This window comes from Lissotriton vulgaris, chromosome 12 (assembly GCF_964263255.1).
Source record: "Lissotriton vulgaris chromosome 12, aLisVul1.2, whole genome shotgun sequence".
NCBI classification, from domain to species: Eukaryota; Metazoa; Chordata; class Amphibia; order Caudata; family Salamandridae; genus Lissotriton; species Lissotriton vulgaris.
The window spans coordinates 767,105,949-767,123,859 of NC_141700.1; the positions used below are offsets into that span (position 1 = coordinate 767,105,949).

At 47.0% G+C, this 17,911-nt stretch overlaps 1 protein-coding gene across 1 annotated transcript in view; it reads right to left on the reverse strand.

Moving 5' to 3' along the window:
• LOC147678643 (monocarboxylate transporter 13-like) overlaps positions 1–17,911 on the reverse strand; it is a 124,915-nt gene that overhangs the window by 18,668 nt on the left and 88,336 nt on the right. Inside the window, exons 3-4 of the mRNA XM_086946089.1 lie at positions 11,454–11,682; positions 3,139–3,282 (exon numbers count right to left, since the gene is read on the reverse strand). Of these exons, the coding sequence (XP_086802215.1) occupies positions 3,139–3,282; positions 11,454–11,664 (355 nt within the window). The 5' untranslated portion in view covers positions 11,665–11,682. The remainder of the gene's footprint in view (positions 1–3,138; positions 3,283–11,453; positions 11,683–17,911) is intronic.

A 17,911-nucleotide genomic window follows, 5' to 3' on the forward strand; every position in this document is an offset into this window, starting at 1 on the left:
CAGATGCCCCAGAGCCCACGTGACAGCGGAGAGAAGCCTATCGACAACCGCCTGATTGCGCCCGACATTGCCTGGTTCCGTCCTGGTTCCACCCTGGTCACTGCTGAGTGACCCAGACTCTGTCCCCTCTGCTTTCAGGTACTTTTCTACATCGATCCACCCTTGGATCGCACCGGACACTTCTGCTTCACAGCGCCTGCAGCTGCAACAGCTCCAAGCACCCAGAACCTGCGTGACAGAACCCAACGCCACTTCGACCCTGTGCACCCACGGCCTGTGGGTGAGGTAACTTTGCAACGCCGGTGTCTTTACACTGGTACACACCTCTAGGGTCTGTGTCTAAAGTTTTGTGTTCCTAGGTCCAGCGGAAGTATCTTTTTATTCACTTTAATTGACTTTTACGCACCATTGACAGTGCATTGGTGCGCGCCGCACTTTCCGTGCTGCACCCGTCTCCTGTGGGCTACTCCCGACTTCTTCATTGCTTGTCCTGACTGCTCCCAGCGAATCTCTAGGCCCTAGGCCTAACCATTGTTCGTAAAGTGTTACTTATACCACTTTTTTGATATATGGTCTGAGTGGCCACCCGCCCTCATCCATAAACGTGCAACTTTATATGTGTAACAGTGCTTTTGATTTAACGCTTGTGCCCCTTTCCTCATAAAGAGTACTGGGGAGTAATTTAGAAATAAATACATATATTTTTATAATATATACTTGTGTGGTGTCCTTTCATTTGATTACAGGATTGTATGTGGTAAAACAACACGACCTCTTAAGTTAAGCCTTTAAGGCTGCTTAGTCCATGCTACCACTAGGATAGCTTGTCTACAAGGTTGACTTATAACCTGACATCTTTGGGGTTTGTTTGGACTGATAACCAGTGGTTCCAGAATTGGAAACACTACCTATCAGGCCAACTTCTCACAAATACCGAATCAGTAAATTACCGAATTTGCAATTTATCCCACGTACATCCCAAATGCCCAATACCGGTCGGTAACGGCCGAAATTCTGTAATTTCGGCCGTTACAGACCGGTATTGGGCCACCTACATCTGGCCCTATGTTTAATACCTTGACGAACTAGCGTCTGCCGAATTTAGGTATCACCACTTGCTCAACCGTGATTTCTGTACCTTAACAGGAATGGGGTCATGGTGGTTCCTGCCAGGGTACAAAAGGTTTGCTGGATGGCCGACATATGTTTTGATCAGCCGCGGCCTGTGCAGTTAAGAGTGATGGGGTGGTGTGGCCGGGTGGGGGGGATTTCGACAGACCTTGAAGAGAGAAGACAAATGATTTATTTATTTTTCCCTTGTCATTGTCCGTCGAAATCCCCGCCCCCTCAGCCGGTCCCACCACCCTTAACTGAACGGGCTGTGACTGATTTTGATTGTAGTCCACCAAATGTTTACAAACTGTTCATTACTGAAAAACAAACAGAAATGCCCCCATAACCAGGAAGCTTTTTGCTTATGTGGTGGGTCGGTATTTGTTTTTCTGTCGGTCACTGCTAGGATTTTCCTGGTGGTGAGGGATAGAAAACAAGGTCTTTGCCCTATTCACCCTAAATAAGGGGGGGGGGGGCGTGAAATGCTGTTTTCCGTTGACCCCTACTCTGTCAGGCAATCAAAGGAAGTTTCCGTCGACAGAGCTTATGTGGACACAGTCGACAGAAAGCTGATGGTCCTACTGACCGTAACTAGTGGAGAAGTGTGGCTCAGGGGTTAGAGGCGGCAGACCCGGAAGCTGAGATCGGCCCTGGACCAGGGTTCAATTCCCCGCCTCGGCGGGTCTTGGGCTAAAAAATTCCACGGACTCGATAATTCTCGCTCCGGTGTCTTCTCGACTCACGGGTTCACACTCTGTGACTCTGGGCAATAGCTTGCTTAATCTCCACAACGGCCCCTCGCGGCGGGATGCCTGGCTTTCACCTTGTGGATACCCTGCCGGGGTTATCTCCCAGGGGAATACCAGGACGGGTTCCCTAAGCAAGCGCTTAGAAACCGACCTCGGTCAGTGATTTGCGCTATATAAATACATGTACATTTACATTTAGGGCTAGGGGACAGTCATTTGGGTGGAAAGGGGTACTCCATCATGTTTACGACTGAGTATCCTGTCTGCCAAACTCTAAATATCCCTATAAGTGCTTCCCCGCTTTAGTCTGAACACATAGATAGAGTGGCCTGGCCAGTTGGTTTCTGTGCTGATTCACTCTTGGGCTTCAACATTGACAGGGGCCCACACCAGCTACAGCTCCATCCACACCAGCACAACTGAAAGGTAACCCCTTGATTCACCTAGCATGAGTACTGCCCTGGGGGTAACCATAGGCAGGGGTGGCAGCTGCCATCCCTGGTGTACCCTTTAGTATCACTAGTCTCAGGAATCACAAAGACAGGAGCATAAAAAAAAAGTATATAGGGCTCTTCCACTTCCCCTAGATTGTGAAGAGCATGTGGGAGTTGTTGTGGTTGCAAGGGGAAAGACAAGCGGTCACCTCTGTAATGTAATTAGCGGTCAATGTTTACGTGAGGTCACTTCAGCTTTCCCTGGCATTTCTGTCAATCAACTTCCATGTAATATCACTTCATTTCTGTAGTAGGGTGTGAGCGAAGAAGGGATACTTATTTTAGAAATACACTGTCTATTGTGTCTCAAGTTGGACCTTTACATTTTTATCCCCCTGTGTGCATTCTCCCTGGCATTCCCTTTAAGTTAGTCTCTTCCACCTACGAAAAGGACTTCCAAGGGTGCAGAGACAGCATCCTGGGAGAGAAGGGAAGGGGTTCCAATGAGCAAACCCCCCCGTCCTCTCAGTTGAACTTCTCACTTCTTCAGTCCATTATCTTCAACAGCTCATGCACCTGTTGGGTACCACAGCCCTTTCAAATGCAGGGCACTGCATCCTACCCTTTCACTCTATCCCACAGACCTGCCCTCTCCACAGCCCTAATTCCTTTCCCACAGCCCTTATCTTTGTACTTGTTTTCTCCCACAGCCTATCTACTTCCAAACCCTACATCCGATGTGCCGAAGCGCCCTCACTCCCAAAGCCTCACAGCTTCACTCGTACAGCATCCACTCCCTCGCTTCCACATCGCGTACCTCAATTACGGAGTGAATGACCCACCTGTCATGCCTCCCAGGGTGAGGTAGAGGTACAGCAGAGAGTTTCCAAATGCGGCCAGAAGAATTCCCAGGAAGGCGAGGACCCCTCCGGCCATCACGACCGCGCGTGCCCCATACTCCATGCTGAGGGCACTGCCAACCGGACCTGAAAACACATGCAAAAGGGACACTTGAGGTGAGTATGAAGCAAGGATGAATAGATGGACTGATGAGATGAAGGGGGTTGATGAACAGAGACTAGCATTGGTCTGCTCCTTGCGCCCTCATCAACTGACCCAGGACACTCTTCCTGAACTCTTCACTCATATTCCTGGCATGAGACCTTTCTTGCCAGAGCTGTACCCACGCAGTCACGCGTCTCAGATGCTTACCCTCTCCCATGTTGTGTGAGTTCTATGCACCGTATAGTGTCTTCTCAGACCCTGCCCTCAAAAAGACTTTTCTTTTTTCTTATCCCTGTCCTTATCAATTTCTGCCTTCTCTGAGCCCAAGTCTCTCTGGAGCTTGCCCTCTCCAGAGTGAGGCTTTAATAGTGTTGAACTCTACGAGAGTCATGTCCTTTCAACCCTGTCCTTTCTGAGCCCAGCCCTCTGAAAAATATAACCACTTTGAAAAGTAATCAATTAACACAATCAGATATCTATTGTCTCCTCCAAGTAGATTGAAGGGACCTGCAAAATCCAACCCTAACCTTGGCCAAGGTCCTTTTGGCCACTCTATAGGGCACAATGGAGAGGTAGATAAGCGACAATGCTTATCTGAACATAAACATTCAGGACACTTATCAACAAAATTCTTAACCATCCCATCCTCGTCGCCATTAACCACATGGCTGCTGCGGGGATTTTTGCCCTGTGCTGCAAATTACAATTTTGGTGCTTCTATGACGAGCTCAGCTCGTCATCAGCACACGACACCCGTGGGTGATGACGAGCTGAGCTCGTCATCAGCATCGAAAGGGTTAATTGTAGAAAGTCCTTCTCCAAATAATTCCAAATGAAACATCAAAGGTTGAAGAAAGAAAGGAGATTTATTTCCATACAATAGACCCACGACTAATCCAGTCAATTTGCAGGTAGTAAATGAAAAGATGTACATTGAATAATCTAGAATACAGAACTCTATGTACAGTAAGATTCTTTTAAAGGTGTATTCACACATAATCAGAAAGCTACTCTCTACACCCCCTCATAGCTCTGCCCTTTCTGAACCCTGCCCTCAAGCCCCCCCTTGCAGATCCCACCCTCAGATGCTTGTCCTATGATAGCCGGACACTTCAGGCCCCGCCCTTGTGGTGTCCTGAGGGTGGATTCTCAAGTGGGACATTCTATGTTGTGTCCTTGCTCACCACAATGTTAATGGTATGACCTATGAAGTAATGTGAAAAACACATATAACCAGTGGCCCTGCTAGGCCATGTTACCTAGTCACTGTCCAAGTGTTCTGTTGCCTCATTGGCTCCCTGCACACGCTCCTTAAGTCGAGATTCATGGTGGGACTGTTGCCTCGCGCAGTACCACGCACGTTCATGGACTGACGCTCACAGAGGCCTAAGGTGTCTGGAGCAGCACTGCAAAAGGTCACCCACCCGCATAGCAGGCATGGCTTGCTTGGAGCAAGGGCCAACTTCAGGGCAGTGCGACTGGTGCAGCCGCACTGGGCGCTGACCTGCGGAGGGGGGCGCTGCCTTCAGGTGAGGTGCTGTGTTTATTAATAATTTAGGATTGGAGAGATGAGGGGCACTTTTGCCTGGTGGTAGTGAGAGAATCCAAGGAGGCGGTGTGGGTGTGAGGGCACCAAAATTGATTATCACACTGGGTGCCACCAGCTCTAAAGCCAGCCCTGCTAGGAGCTTGGCAGAGCACAGTAAGGCCCGTCGCTTGCACCAAAATGCGCTGAAAGGAGGGCCACGCGCTCTCCATAACTAACACAAGAAAAATATCACAGTGCTTGTGCAAATTTGAAAGCAACATTTAAGTACCAAATTGACTGTAGAATGATGAGCAAAAATAATATTGGGGTACTCACAGGCAAAATCGTAAAGGTAAACAGCGATGTCAGCAAAAGGTGGTATTGGCGGTGGTGGTCCTCCATGTGCCAGGATTCTTTGGTCTCCCAGCCACAGATGTGGGGAGCGGAAGCACTGAGCGCTTCTTTCCCGGCCACAGCGCTCTTAAGCGCATTTCATCTCCAGGAGCGCTGGATGCACGCAAGGCGCTGTCCGGGTGAAGCCCAGGCCAAGAGCGGGCCCGTTGGAGGCTGGGCTGGGCCCCCCCTCTTACATCCACAGAACATGCTGGTGTATTTCCCAAGATGGGTAAGCTAAGACCTCCTTGTCCCACTGGTCGCGCTGTTTCTAAGGGACCTCAGAAAGTATTTCTATAATTTCATCTCTCATCTCAGTGGTTGGAGGTTTAAATTAGGAAATTCTTTCTAAGAAGAAGAACTGGGTCTAGGTTTTTTTACTCATATCAACCAACATCACTCAGTTTCAAAGAGAGGAGTCAGCTGGAAGAGACAGGTCTGGTCCTCAAGAGAGGTGAAGAAGGCTCTCAGCAGGACACAGACCCTTACACAGTTATCACGGTTATCACGGTGACCCATCATTAACCAGCTACACCCCCTCAACCCCCGATTTGGACCAACCGGTAGCTAGATATGGTGTTGGGGCATTTGGGGAGACACCCAAACAAGCAAGTCACATCCCTGCAGCTGTCAAATAGATCTGAGGCCCTTAGCTCACTTGATATTAATGATTGACTAAATATTCCTGATAGAACTCTAGAACCTCTGCAAGATATGAAAGTCAATTTGTTAACAATACAACTATCTGCAGAAGGAGGCAATCCAAACTCTCTCATTAAGCTTCTGTGCTGGTCTGGGGAATAAGAAATCAGATCCAGCATGGTGCAACTTTATTAAAGATTATTTATAACTTCATTGGGTTACAGGAAACATGGGACACAGCCAACCCCCTGAACATAGATGGTTATATCTCGTTTTTTTGTCCTGCAACGCCCTATTTGTCTGGCATTGCATGGGGAGGGTTTGTGACTCCTACATCTTTTGACATCAAGTGTAAAACGTCCCAAATTGATACCACAACCTCTAATTTGTTAGTGGTCAACTTAAGTTTAAATAAAGGCCCAAATATTTATTTGCTTAACTTTTACAACTCAAATTCCCAGGCAAAAGCCGTGATGAATTTACTGCCCATAAAAGCCTTGGCGGATGCCTATCTGATAAACATCACCAACCATATTTATTAGTTTTACTGGGAGATTTTAACATACATCCCTGTTCTAACTCCTGTCATGGTAACACCATGGATGATATGTTTCAGTACGATAATGTTCATCATTTTGATCCTTCCAGGCAAAGGGTGTTTCTCAGCTCGATATTGGCTGATTATAATCTGATGTTTCCTAATTCGATTGCCATGGGTTTCGAAGATTTGCGATTCACAGTTGAGGTTTGGAATCATTCCGTTGGAGTAACCCTTGCGCTTTATAAATGAGATAACATAACAATATACAGTTGCAAAGGGTGGTTCACCCCATATGGCATTTATCGATCAAACGTTGACTTTTGACCGAGTTAACTGAAATAAACTATGTTCAATCCTTCCTAACATGGGAGTTGACAGAGACATAGTTCGTTTTTTACATCAGTACTATAAAGATCGGACAGCTGTGGTGAGATATAATCTAGATGGGAGTTGTACTCCGCCTTTTAAAGTTAAGTGGGGTTGAGGCAAGGGTTTATTTTATCTCCAGTCCTCTTTACCCTGTATCTCAACAACCTGGATCCAACATTATGTGCAGCCTGCTGAGACATCCCATGGAGACATCCTACGGTTGAGAACTCAGCTCAATCCGGCACTATTGTATGCCGTCGATGCAGTGTTAATAGCAAGAGATGCCGTCGGCTTGCACCAGCTCCTCAACTCCTTTGTTGCTTTTATGAATAGTTTGGATTTAAGTACCAACTATAATAAATCACATAAATGTTTAAGAAACCTAGGGCACTAGAGAGAGAAGGTGCATTATGGAGGGAACGGAGATCTCCAGGGTGAAGGCTTTCCCGTATCTTTGGTATCTGTGTTTTTGTGGAGGTGCCACCACTTTAATTTATAGCTCTACATCAGTCACTTTAAAGGTTCCAAGGATCACAAGATGCCTGCAGCTAACTTACAAGAGTCAGCCTCCAAGTCACCTTCTGTTAGGGGGCACTGAGCGTACGAGGGCACAGCCGTCACAAACTACATTTCCCAGCAGCTGTAGCGCCATGCGCGACGTGATCGGATTACTTCCGGGTCACGTGGTTACAGCGCATATCAGCACGGAGACCGGGCAGGCCGCTGCCGATTATTGTGTGCACCGGAGGCTGGAGTTTGGAAACCAGAGTTGTCGGCGGCTGGTAAGGGTGCCTTTGGCACCACATTGGAGTACTTTTTCTGAGCTTCCTTTACGCGCGTTTGTGGGTGAAACAAGCGGCGCTTTTCCTTTGATTGCACGGGATCGTGCTTTGCAGGACTTTGAAACCCTTGTACTGTTCGGGTTGTTGTGAGCTTCCTTTACGCGCGTTTGTGGTGGAAACAAGCAGCGCTTTTCCTTTGATTGCACGGGATCGTGCTTTGCAGGACTTTGAAACCCTTGTACTGTTCGGGTTGTTGTGAGCATTCAGAACGAGGGGGAGCTCACCCTTCTTATGGTACTTTATAGCCGGATTTACAAGTCAGTAGCTGGGGGCAAGGAGTGATTTATATTGTCCCGGATGTACAGTTATTCCTGACTTCATTGGTGTTTGGCAACGTGAAGGAGTCTTGTGTGATTGCTTCTATCCATATCCATCTTGTTGGGGAGTGACGTAACTCTCAGATTAACATTACGCTATTACCAGGAGTAATCGTGTCATATGCTGTGGAATATGGAAAATGCCTTGCTCAAAACAAAGTGTTCGTGAACTACATGCTTTTCTCTTTCTTTACAGGAGTTGTGTATGAATTAAGAGATGCGTCTATGTTAGACAGGTAGTGTGCTTTATCTATGTTTCAAAGTGGACATCGTAGAATACGTAGAGCACTGTCTGATACCCCTCATTGTTGTTTCAGCCTCCTGAAGTTTGAAGACTTCTTATACACAACTCCCATGTGAATTCCTATGTATTTATTTTCTTTACAGGTTAGTGGTAGCTCAAATTGATATATATTGTTTATGAGAAAGAACACGCCTATAGTGGTTAGTAATTGTTTGTTCTTCTCTCTCCTTGTGTCTTCGAAGGTCTCCCTCCCCGCTGTTCCCATCCTTTCCTTCCTGGCTTTATCCATTTTTCCCTCGCTTAACCATCCTTTAGTCTGCGTACTATACATAGCAGATTTGGGGCGGTTTAGAGATGGATACTATTTGAGCATCGAACCAACCCTGAGGATTCGACTGGTCGTAGAACACCTTCAACTCCAAGGGTACTCTGTACATGCTAGGAGTCTACAATCCAGCTAACCCTCTACCGACACCCTTGTTCTTCCACAAACCAGGAAGCAGCCAGAGAAGAAAAGACAGAAGAATGTTTGATGAGGGCGGAAGAAGGCTCAAAACCTTTTTCAATCTCTCTGAAAGTTACCAAAATAGGAGTTTCAGGGAGCAGATATGGTCACAGTGGCTGCCACAGCTGTAAAACATGTGTAACACCACATGCTCTGCTTCTGAGAGACACACAACTAGGGGAGCCTGGTTCTCTGACCCCAGGCACATGCCAGGTCACCCACATAGGACTTTAAGGGATTGTCAAAACCAAGACGCGAGTCAGAGAGAAAGTATGGCTCCCTTTTTCAATCTCTCTGAAAGTTACCAAAATAGGAGTTTCAGGGAGCAGATATGGTCACAGTGGCTGCCACAGCTGTAAAACATGTGTAACACCACATGCTCTGCTTCTAAGAGACACACAACTAGGGGAGCCTGGTTATCTGACCCCAGGCACATGCCAGGTCACCCACATAGGACTTTAAGGGATTGTCAAAACCAAGGCGCGAGTCAGAGAGAAAGTATGGCTCCCTCTACTCTACAACTGTGGGTTCCAGTCAAATCCTGAGCAGCCTGTGGAACCTTTGGATTGAGTGGACCTCCGACCCCGATCATCACCAAAGATACCCCCAAGGGTGAACCTATACTTTGGTAGTCTCCCGGATTGATGACTTGTGGTGGTAACAAGCGATGACTAGAAAATTGATAACAATATGAAATATCTGTAATGGAAACTGTAGTGTAAACTTCCGTCGATGATGCAATCACAAAGATTGAGAAGGTCATGGTAGGTCATAGCATACTCAGAGATCTCTGGACTGATAATGGACCATCTACCAAAGTGAGAAACATGAAGGAATATCTGGAATCCACGTGGTGAAGAGACATCAGAATCACCCCTCAGTGGCCTCCGGAGAAGAGGGAAGTGGAGTGATATTTGCGCACCATGGAGATGAAAATCTGAATTGCTCATAACCCAATGGCTCAATGTTAACTTCTGTGAACATTAAATATCCCCCCTTGCCCCACACTATGAAACAACATATCCAGGTGTATGAGGAGAGTGGTGGCAGTATCTGCCCCTCATCGCCCATCCTGGTCCCCTTCTCCTGTGCCAGAAGCCGTAATGATGAAGACGAAGAGAAGACCCTTAAGAGGCAGTGGCTCTTGGAGGGCAGGAGTTCCTTTTCTCCGCGTTGGAGATGCGCTTCTGGTGAAGGCCCATCATCCATGGATAAAACTTCAGATTCCTTCTCAGTCCATCCCCCGGCAGGTTGTGGCCGATGGCAAACAAAGGCCCTCTTATTACTGTGAGGAGAGTGTGTAAGGAACAGCCCTGTAGAGAAGTGTGGCTCAATGGTTAGAGCGGCAGACCCTGATGCAGGAGTCTGGCCGGGACCAGGGTTCAATTCCCGCCTCGGCGGGTCTCGGGCTCAATTTCCTCGGACCTGATAATTCTCGCCTCGGTGCCTATTCTGATCATGAGCCCCACTCTGCACCTCTGGGCAATAGCTTGCTTAATCTCTACAACGGCCCCAATGACGCTGAGGATGCCTGACTTCACCTTGGGGGTGCCCAGGAGTGGGCTCCTCACAGGGAAAGGCCAGGAAGGGTTCCTCTGTGGTATTCGTACACGCGCCGAGATGCCTACGGGTAGTCGTGTGCTATATAAATGTGTAAATATCCTTTATTATCCTCCTGCTTCTGAAGAGTAACTTGGGCTTTCCCTGCTCTCCCTGTGACTGGGGGTGAATGTTTAGCCATTGTGCAACATTCCGTCCATCATCTTGTGTGTTTTGCTGTTCACCCTATGTGGGAAGGGTATGCCAAGACGTGGGTCCCTTGCTCACTACGCCACTGGAGTAGAGCTATCCTGGCTGAAGATGGCCAAAAACCAGTCCTAGGATGCTTGATCCCGTTTCAGGGAAGACATGGCTTGGCAGTTCGGGCTGGACTGTTCCCATTAGGCACAGGGTCAAGACTGATTTGCATATGGCCATATCTGAACTGGGGTGGCTTGGTGAGCAAAATAACGATGGATTAAACCCAGATCTGTGACTGGGGTGAATGTTTTGCCATTGTGCAACATTCCGTCCATCATCTTGTGTGCATTGCTGGTCAAGCTTGGCTCACCAAACGTCAGTGGGGACACGGATGCTCAGCTCTTTCAGGACGGTTCTTCTATGCAACAGTGAAGAGAGGTTTGCACACCACGGGCCCAAGAGGGATTTATCAATTATTGAAGTGACAGCGCCACCCCAAGAGCAGCGCTCCCCATTTTGGAGCACATTATGACTAAACCCTGTTCCAACAGAGGAACTGTTTTACTGGGATGGATTTACATCAGGGACTAGTGTTGCTACTGGATTTATTTCCTAACTGGGTATTTCCAAGGGATCTGGGTCCTCAAGCGTGGGATGCGCAAGCAGTGTCCTTCCCTGCCCACCACTGTGTTATTGGTATGTTCCATGAGATTAAATTAAAAGTAAATAAAATGTATCAGATGGTGCCTGTGTCCTAGGAAGACCTTGATAGCTAGTCACTATCCCTACCTTCTCCTAGTCCAGGCCTCTCAGATCCTGAGCTCTTAACAGCCATGTCCTCTCAGCCCTACCTTCTCCTAGTCTAGTCCTCTCAGAGTCCTGCTAGTTCAGAGCTGTACGCTATCAGGCACGGCCTTTCACAAGCTCCCCTAGCCTGGCCACACGGTAACCAGGGCTTAGCGCTTCATATATAAATGCCCTGTCCTCTAGGAGGTCACACATTCCCCACAATAGCGTCCGCTGTCACTTACTTGCAAACTGTTGCACTGCGATGGAGATTGACGTGATCCAGGACACCTCGCTGGACAATTTGTGGAATGAGTGGACAAACTCCACAAAGAAGACCCCCAAGGAGCGGATAACGCCATAGGACAGTGCATTCATCATGAACCCCGACAGGACGATCACCCACCCCCAGCCCCCATCTGGGGGGCCGTAGGGTCCTGCGGCAGGGGCTGCCATCAGACCGTCGGAGTCCACCTTCAACAAAGAAAGAAAAAGGTCAGTCAGATCTCTTCTGAGATGAAGGGGGCAATACTTACAGGTTCCTGCACTAGGATATGAGTCAGAGTTTAAATAATGATCATAAAGTAGAAAGTATGTGCCCTGTTACTGGAAATATTGGCCTTACACAGGAAAAACAGATTTTTAACCCCAATTTTAAACCTTGAACCCCAGTTTATGGGGCCCATATCCCAAATATGGTATGTGCAACTCCAAAATGTAGACCTTGGACCTTAAATATGGTCAGGCATTGCAATTAAAAACTCTACACCCCAAACACAAGGCCCCCACACATCAAAATACGGGTGTGTGCCCTCCAAATATAGACTGCGAACTTTCAAACACAGCCCCTGTGCCACAGGGGCCAATGAAAGAGGGTGGAGTGTGAGAGCGTGTGTCAGTGTGACCGAAGGCATCTCCCAGTTACCCGTCTTCACCCTGACCCCCCCATGCTCCACGCAGGAGGAACTTCAGTTTCAGTGTTGCTCATGCCGATTGGCTGAAAGGTGCAATGCAAGCCAATCACAATACTCCATAGATACTTTGTCAGGTTTGAGGAGTATCTGTTTGCCAAAACTGTTGCTCTTGAATGAAGGTTTCCACTTGTTGCTTTATTCAGAGGGAAGATCCCTGAGTAGGTTGTAGTTCTAGACCCTCAGAGTGCCAAGAAAACCAAAACTGTGCATCAATTTTCTACCTCACATGTACACTTTCTACTTCTTAGGCAAAGCCTACAAGCCAGTGCAGCTGTCTGATTTGCCTAAGACATCTTGGGGACATTCAGAAAGCTTCCCAGGGAGTGCATTCCACCTGTTGCTTACCATTGGCTTTGTAATCTGTAACTCACATTTTCTGGCTTTCTATTTGCTGCCTTTATTTGTTTTAGGCTGTGTGGTATGAGTTCACCCCCGAAGGAGTAAATCTTTTTCCCATCAACTCTCCTTGTATTCTTCCACAAGTGCTCCTTTCTGTAAACAGGCCTGTAAATCTTGTTCTTATATTGTCATATTTGTTGTGCATTCAAAGACAGATGTCTAGTGTCAGGCTTTGCGGGAGCTTGGTGTTTACTTTTCTTTCTCGGATTTCAAAGTGAGAGAACTTACGTGACAATCTTGCTGGATACTCCGGGTAGGAAAGGTTTTTTTCCTACCACACAACAAAATGTAAATGTACGGTGCAAATATTTCAGAATATATCAGAATTATGAACTCAAAACTGAACCAATTTTTTTGTTCATTCTGAAGAGTGTTGGAGACAAATACTTAAATATGAGCAAAACAAATGGATACACTGGATGATGTCATTATCACACATTATAGTTTATGTGTTGTATAGTTTTATTAGTAAAACTGTATGTCTGTGCAAATGTAACAGTCATTTCAATTGAAAATGTGTTGTCTGTAATGGGAGAGCGCTACCACACCATGCGGTCTCCACTCCACGCCACTCCACTCTACTCTGTACCACTCCACACCACTGCACTCTACTCTGCACCACTCCACACCACTGCACTCTACTCTGCACCACTCCACACCACTGCACTCTACTCTGCACCACTCCACACCACTGCACTCTACTCTGCACCACTCCACTTTACACCACTTCAAGCCACAGCACTGTGCACCACTTTACTCTACTCCACTCTGCACCACTCCACTCAATGCCACTACACTCTACCCCACTCCACTCTGCACTTCTCTACTTTTCTCTCTGCCTGTGCACTCTATGCCACTCTACACCACTGCACTCTTTGCCACTGAACTCTACACCACTCCAGACTAGGCCACTCCAGTCTATTCTGCACAAGTCCACCCTATGCCACACTGAACTCTATACCAATGCACTCTACTACAATCCACTTTATTCTGTAAAACTCAACTCTACATCCTTGCACTCTACATGAATCTACTGTGCGGTACTCAAATCTGTGTTGAGTGAAACTTCACTCAACACCACTTTACGCAATTCTACGCCACTGCACTCTATTCTGCACCACTCTACTCTATGCTACTTCACTCCACTCTGAAACAATCTACTTTATGCCACCGCACTCTATGCCACTCTTCTCCACACTAATTTACTCTAAACCACTGCACTCTACATCACCGTACTCTGTCACCACACTCTACGATACTCCACTCCACTCCACGCCACTCCACTCTACTCTGCACCACTCCACACCACTGCACTCTACTCTGCACCACTCCACACCACTGCACTCTACTCTGCACCACTCCACACCACTGCACTCTACTCTGCACCACTCCACTTTACACCACTTCAAGCCACAGCACTGTGCACCACTTTACTCTACTCCACTCTGCACCACTCCACTCAATGCCACTACACTCTACCCCACTCCACTCTGCACTTCTCTACTTTTCTCTCTGCCTGTGCACTCTATGCCACTCTACACCACTGCACTCTTTGCCACTGAACTCTACACCACTCCAGACTAGGCCACTCCAGTCTATTCTGCACAAGTCCACCCTATGCCACACTGAACTCTATGCCAATGCACTCTACTACAATCCACTTTATTCTGTAAAACTCAACTCTACATCCTTGCACTCTACATGAATCTACTGTGCGGTACTCAAATCTGTGTTGAGTGAAACTTCACTCAACACCACTTTACGCCATTCTACGCCACTGCACTCTATTCTGCACCACTCTACTCTATGCTACTTCACTCCACTCTGAAACAATCTACTTTATGCCACCGCACTCTATGCCACTCTTCTCCACACCAATTTACTCTAAACCACTGCACTCTACATCACCGTACTCTGTCACCACACTCTACGATACTGCGCTCTACTCTGCAACACTGTATTCTACGACACTCTACTCTGCAGCACTGCACTCTCCACTGCTGAATTCTACCCCACTCTGATCTGCACTACTGCTCTCTATGCCAGCGCACTCTACGCTCCTCTACTCTGCATCTCTGCACTGTACGCTACTGCAATCTGCATCACTCCACTCTATGCCACCCACTCTACGCCATTCCACTCTGCACCACTCTATGCCAACACACTCTCTGCCACTCTACTCTACAGCACTGCACTCTATGCCACTGTACTCTACAGCACTGCTCACTATGCCACTGCACTCTACACCACTGCACTCTGTGCCACTGTACTCAACACCACTGCTCTCTATGCCACTGCACTCAACACCACTGCTCTCTATGCCACTGCACTCTACACCACTGCACTCTGTGTCACTGTACTCAACACCACTGCTATCTATGCCACTGCTCTCTATGCCACTGCACTCTGTGCCACTGCACTCTGCACCATTGCACTGCATCACTGCACTCTACTATGCACCATTCTAATTTACGCCACTACATTCTAAAATGCTGCATTTTACACCGCTGAATTCTATGCCACTGCACTTTACACCACTATACTCTGCAACGCGCTACACTAATGCACTCTATGTTGCTGCACTGTATGCAGTGCACTCTACACCACCGGGCAGATCTGGAGCCCTTCGGAGGGTGAAAGGCTGAGTAGACATGTAGGAATAAGGGGCGGAACACAGATCCCTGCAGTGAGTGCTGTAGGCCATTGCGCCAGCAGCCCGGTGGGACGCAGGAACTTTGACAAACTAAAAGTTGGAACCTAAAAGGCGCACCTTACTCCTACTTTGAAACTATGCGGGTCCAATAACCTCATTATGTTACTGTCTCTTTAGGTCTGTGTGCAGTTTGTTGATTTTGCATGGTCTGCCTGCCTGGGATCATAACCCACTTACCCCTGGATCAGGATAGGCCTCAGAGTAGAGATAGCCAGGAGTGATTGCTCGAAGGCCGTGCCTGTGGCCAGTGAATGAGGAATGACCGGTAGGCGCATTCCTCATTCCTTGATTTTCATTTCTGCTCTCGGCTTATATTTCTATATTTCTATTACATACACACCCCAACCCCCGTCCAGACTCAAGAGTGATCACAAGGTGGCAGAGAGTGCTTTTGAAACCACCCACATGAATAAATAATAGCTCCTGCACGTGAAAGAAACACAAGGTATGCGTTTTACATCTACAGCTGCAGAAAGTGATCTGCTAATACGGATGTATGATGTTACCACGCGATCAACCATTGCTGAAGGGGGGGTCATAATCCAACTGCCTTTAATAAGTCATGACCCCCGCCCCCACACGCACAAACATTTATGTCATATAGGCGAAACTAAATGTGTTCCAAATAAATATTCCATTATTTGAAGGATGTGCACTTACAAAAGCACCTTCACATATCTATTCCTGCAGTGCAAATGTCAAATTCAAGGTTATTACTGAAGTACAATTCAACTGACATAAAAAAGTGCTTACTGTCTCACAGAGTGCATTTTATAATGAGGACAGAGGAAAGAAACTCTGACTCTGCTCTGCAAAGAGCCATGAAGGGTTTCTCTGAATGCTTGGATATACCACAATTGTGGGAATATGTGCACATGTGTGTGTGATTGCTGGATAAATATAATGAGATAGAACAGAAATATGACAATCTTGCACACACCTGCAGAACCCAAGTAAGCACCTGGTAAATTATACCTCTCTCCCCATCTCTCTATTTCTCTCTCTCTCTCTCTCTCTCTCTTCTCTCTGTCTCTCTCTCTCTTTCTCCCCTCTCTCTCCTTGCCTTTCTTTCTCTTTCTTTCTCTCTCTCACTTTCTCTATTTCTCTCTCTCTCTTCCGCCCTCTCTCTCTCTCTCTCTGTCTTTCTCACTCTCACTTTCCCTCTCTCTCTCTTCCTCCCTCTCTCTGGCTTTCTCTCTCTCTTCCTCCCTCTCTCTCTCTCACTCTTTCTCTCTCTCTCTTTCTCTCTCTCTCTGTCTCTCTCTTCTCTGTCTTTCTCTCTCTCTTCCTCCCTCTATTTCTCGCTCTCTTTCTCTTGCTCTCTCTGTCTCTCTCTTTCATCCTCGCTTTCTGCCTCTCTCCATCTCTCTCTGTCTCTCTCTCTGTTTCTCCCTCTTTTTCTTTTTCTCTATGTCTTTTTCTCTCCCTCTCTTTCTCTTTCTTTCTCTCTCTCTCTTTTCTCCCTCTTTTTCTGTTTCTCTCTCTCTCTATTTCTTTCTGTCTCTCTCTCTCTCTCTTTATCTCTCTCTCTCTCTCTCTTTCTCTTTCTCTCTCTCAACCATCCGTTGATACTCCATATGGTTTTAGCAGGTGAAATGTAAACAGTGCGGACAGAGAAGTCTTTTTGGATACCTATTGAAGTTTACACCAACCGTAAATAGTCGGGGCCTCTCTTGCAGGGCGCGCGCCCCTCCCTCGTGGCTCTTCCTGTGAGTGTAGCGCTGCGGTAGTGAAATAAGCCGCGAGGAGCTGGAGGGAGAGTGGAGCTCTTGAACCGCATGCACCAGGTTCTTTTTCAGGATTAATACGAATTCGTTCTGGACTGAGGGAGTGCTGAAGAAAGCCGTATTGGTTACCCTGTTTACAAGACGAAAACACTTGTTTCTCAGCTAATCTCAGGTGGACTTTTACATGTAAACTACTCACCTTTGGTGACGAACAATTGGGAAATCATGAAATCTGATACATGTGTGCTAATCTGCTGGCCTAGAAACGAAAACTAAGCGGATTGTGAAGAGGTGGTGTGATGGAAAATATGAGGCGAGGGACTTCAAAGCTCTGGACGTTTATCCCACTCTTGCATTGTGCTCAAATCACTTCCAAGGTGGGGAAGTACCGCCACCTAGTGAGGTTATCAGGTAATGTGTCAAAACCACTTGTAGGAAGGACAAAGGCGCATGCGCATACCTTGAATCTGCCCTGGTTCAGCCAGCATATGCAATGCATTTCTCACCTCTCTGTTTTGAAATTAAGGACATTTAAAAAAAAAAATGTTTACATTCCAACATATTTTATACATTTTTTATACAAGAACACATTTTAACCATGCGAGGGCTGTGGGGTGAAGAAACAGGCAGCTTTACTTGGCACCCCTGACAAATGTCCCTTTACACATGTTATCCTGACTTTTTTTTACGGTATGTTCTTACTGTGGCCCTCTATTTAGGGACCGCGCACTATTTAGGGAAATAGTTAACCCAGCACTCAGTCTGAGATGTGTTCTACTCAGGGACCAAGTCTTGAACAGTTTTGTATCCTCCAACTTATAAAAACAAGCATTTACAATGCAATAGGGCTCGCAGCATTCAAGTTTGAGTTATTGGCATTGTGTATGACA